The following is a 3,432-nucleotide window of genomic DNA, read 5'->3' on the forward strand; positions in this document are numbered from 1 at the left end:
ATTTGCGCCAATAATTGAGAAAAAAAGTGAAGATGGGCGATGTTGTAGAATTTGCTGGCGACGCTCAATGAAACCAAATCCAACTCCACTGCAGTGACTGCCGCCTTGGACGAATCCACAAAAGTCCAAAATGACCTGCGGAAGGAATATGAGATGTTTCTGGACATATCTTCGTATGGAAGCCGGCTGTATTTCGCCTGCAGAGAGTTTGGAAACTTTCACATTCTTTATTCCGTATCAGCCGGTGCATTCAGCAGGATATTCCTTTTGTGCCTGCAAACCACTCAGGTAAGGCAATCCACAGCGATGTTCAGCGCGGCTAATCTCAACTATTGCAGTCTCAAGCTGATAATCCAGAGATCCAGACACGGCATTTGTTCCAAAGCATTTACAATTACATGGCCCGGGGGATGTTTAAGAGCGACAAATTGACTTTTTTCTTACACTTGGTTTGCCGCATGTTTCCGATAGCGGTTCCGGAGGTGGAAATGCGCCTTTTCCTAGCCAATAATTCCTATCAAAAATTGGGCGAGGAAAACGACTCTGATTTGCCAGGATGGATTCAACCCTTTTCTGTGCCGGCAGTTCTTAACATTAAGGTAAATCAGCAGTAAAATGTTGGCATTAACAAAACATTTTTTTTGGCAGAATGCTTTGCCCGATTTGTACAAGAAGTTGCAGTTGAATGAGACGAACCTTTGGACCAGTTTCATGGAATCTACACAGTGCGAGAAGGAATTTCCCAAACACTGCCATGCATCAGAATTTCAAAAGCTGCTGGTGGTACAATGTTTAAGACCTGATAAGCTTTTGACTTGTATCGAAATCTGTTGCCTACGAATATCAGGTAGGTAGTGAGCGGGCAAAAAGCCAAAAGTCCAGCTAACTTGCTGATTTTCTTTAGGACTCCGAACGGTAGATCCCCCAGTTTTAAGCGTAAGCTCCGTCCATGCCAAATCCAGTGCGGAAGAACCGATTTTATTAATCACAACCTCTGGAATGGATCCTTCAGTTGAAATAAGCGATTTAGCCAGGCAACTTAATCATCCCTTTGAAGAGGTACATTTAACCACTAGGCCCCATTTCATACCCAAGTGTTACTTTTGAAGATATCCATGGGAGAAGGAAGTGAAGCTAAGGCTCTGACCAGTCTGGAAAAATGCAGACAATCGGGAAAGTGGCTAATATTGAAGAACTTACAACTGGTAACCTATTGGCTTTCTGTACTCGCCCAAAATCTGAAAAGTAGCCACTGCTCGGACAAATTCAGGTAAACAAATCCTTCTAGCAACTCTCCTGTTCCTTCTGTAAACTCCCACCATTGCCCTGGTAGATTGTGGCTCATTACGGAATCTACTACAAAATTCAATGCAGTATTGGCACAAAATTGCTTAAAAATCGCCTATGAAGAGCCGCAAGGAATCGGGAACAACATGCAACGAATCTACGCATCGTTGGGAGAACAGTATGAAAATAAATTGAGTCGAACTTCTGCCCGAATATTCTTCGTGTTTTCCATGCTGCATGCGTTGCTACAAGAACGACGGAAATACATACCGCAAGGTAAAACAACCGCAAGGCTGTTGGGCAGATGTTGGCACATTTTTTCCAGGCTGGTCGAAGTACTACGAATTCAATCATACAGATATGCAAACCGGGCTGAATTTAACTGAAGATCTGTGGAACGTGGATACAACTCGGGTTCAATGGCAATTTATCACTGGGTTGTTAAGCGAGGCTGTTTATGGAGGAAGAATAGAAAACGTTGATGATACGAACATCTTGGAGACGTACTTGGCCATGTACTTTAAAGACGAGATTTTAAGCCACAAATGGAGGCCGTATGGGCTGAACGTTAATTTACCCAACAGCGGCCAAAACAAGGTGCATTTCCTTGGAAAGTGGTTGAAACATTCTGCCTAAATAATTTATTTTTCAGGAATATTGTCAAGTCATTAAAGGGTTTCCCAACAAATATCCTCCGTCTATGTTTGGGCTGCCTGAAAATATTGATAAAGCCCGTGAAAAGCAAATGTCTTCGACTTTAATCCAGCAGCTGAAGAGTAATATAAAAACCCCCGTTTTATCTTCAGGTTGAAAAACGTACTTTTCAGGATTTTACCAAAAGCACACTGCCAAAACACCTACAGCCGGTATGAACTTCAAGCTTCTGCATCCATTTTTCATTTTATGGAAGAAGGTCAACCAGGGCCACGATTTTATACGACTGAGCTTGCCTGGGGGAAGGAAAAGCGCTTCTGCCCTCGAATCGTACGTGTATGAGGAATACTCCAAGGGCGTAACGCTAATACAGATGATCCATAAGGATTTTGCGAATTTCAACAAAATCTCAAAAGGTCTGCAGGAAGCAGAACCAAATGAAGTACTGGCGGCTAACAGCCTTGGGGAATCACAAGTAAAGTCTCAATGGACCAAAGTTTCCAACTAATAAACAAGTTTCAAATTATAGACACCTACAGCCTGGATTCACTTTTGGAATGGCCCAAAAGACCCCACTCAGTATTTGACTGAGCTTTTGCAGAAAACCGATCACTTGTCCATATGGAATTCGAAAAGCATTGAAGAACTGCTCAAGCAGCCTGTAAAGTTGTCCATGTTCTTCAGTCCGGATACTTTCCTAGCATGCTCCAAACAGGGATTTGCCAGGTGGGAGCTCTGAAGTGAAAACGCCTGCTGTATTTCTAACATTTCAGGTTTTCGAATGTGCCTTTGGAAGAATTAGTGCTTCAAACTAGCTGGACTTCTTCAAGCAATCATGCACTCATTTTGTCTGGCATTCTCATCGAAGGCGCTTTACTCGAGAACGGGGTTTTAGTGGCATGCAAAAGTAACTCGGAAAGCATCAATCTGACGCCAAATTGCTACCTAAACTGGACTGAGAAGGTATAAATTTTTTCATTGAGTTTACTGCTAAACGCCATGCTAAACCGAAGAAAATTTTCAGGATAAATTGCCGCAAGACAATTTTGCAAAATTTCCGCTATACACCGACTCCAGCAGGGAATCGAAGATAACACACATTCAAGTGGAATGCAGTGCTAGTTTAAGAGATCAATATGTGCTTAGTGGACTTGCATTTTATTTGAAACATTAGTTCCAGTTAAAAAAACATTTCTATTGGAAGATAAAGTCTTTCATTGGAACCAGCATTTGGCGGTTGTGGCACTCCCAAATCCAATCTGGAGCGACGCAAGTCGCTGAAGGTAAAATATCCTTTAGGACTTTGCAGTTTTCCTTGTTGGTGACTATGATGTCTATCGAAGACACCAGATCTTCAATCAGAATCCTAAAAAATAACCCATGGAGGCCACCAATAATGAATAATTAGGCGAAGGTACCCGTTATAGGCGGCTACATGCTGCTTGATCTTTTTAGCCAAGCTGTCTTCCAAGGCCTCATCTACGTAAAACA

The 3,432-nt window shown here is 42.4% G+C and overlaps 2 protein-coding genes across 2 annotated transcripts in view; one reads left to right on the top strand and one right to left on the bottom strand.

Annotated features, from left to right (window-relative positions):
• The window catches only part of LOC125504206 (cytoplasmic dynein 2 heavy chain 1-like), a gene marked incomplete in the record, with an annotated part of 6,919 nt that extends 3,775 nt beyond the window's left edge, over positions 1 to 3,144 (top strand). Inside the window, 12 exon segments of the mRNA XM_048665858.1 lie at positions 48 to 288; positions 339 to 599; positions 649 to 847; positions 905 to 1,059; positions 1,110 to 1,270; positions 1,334 to 1,563; positions 1,613 to 1,884; positions 1,940 to 2,063; positions 2,115 to 2,416; positions 2,471 to 2,667; positions 2,715 to 2,904; positions 2,966 to 3,144. Coding sequence (XP_048521815.1) covers positions 48 to 288; positions 339 to 599; positions 649 to 847; positions 905 to 1,059; positions 1,110 to 1,270; positions 1,334 to 1,563; positions 1,613 to 1,884; positions 1,940 to 2,063; positions 2,115 to 2,416; positions 2,471 to 2,667; positions 2,715 to 2,904; positions 2,966 to 3,115 — 2,482 coding nt within the window.
• LOC125504207 (DNA repair protein XRCC1-like) overlaps positions 3,081 to 3,432 on the bottom strand; it is a gene marked incomplete at its 5' end in the record, with an annotated part of 2,162 nt that continues 1,810 nt past the window's right edge. Inside the window, 2 exon segments of the mRNA XM_048665859.1 lie at positions 3,081 to 3,307; positions 3,360 to 3,432. Coding sequence (XP_048521816.1) covers positions 3,136 to 3,307; positions 3,360 to 3,432 — 245 coding nt within the window.

This window comes from Dendroctonus ponderosae, unplaced genomic scaffold (assembly GCF_020466585.1).
Source record: "Dendroctonus ponderosae isolate FM_Combo_2020 unplaced genomic scaffold, Dpon_F_20191213v2 Dpon_F_20191213_4, whole genome shotgun sequence".
Taxonomy (NCBI): Eukaryota; Metazoa; Arthropoda; class Insecta; order Coleoptera; family Curculionidae; genus Dendroctonus; species Dendroctonus ponderosae.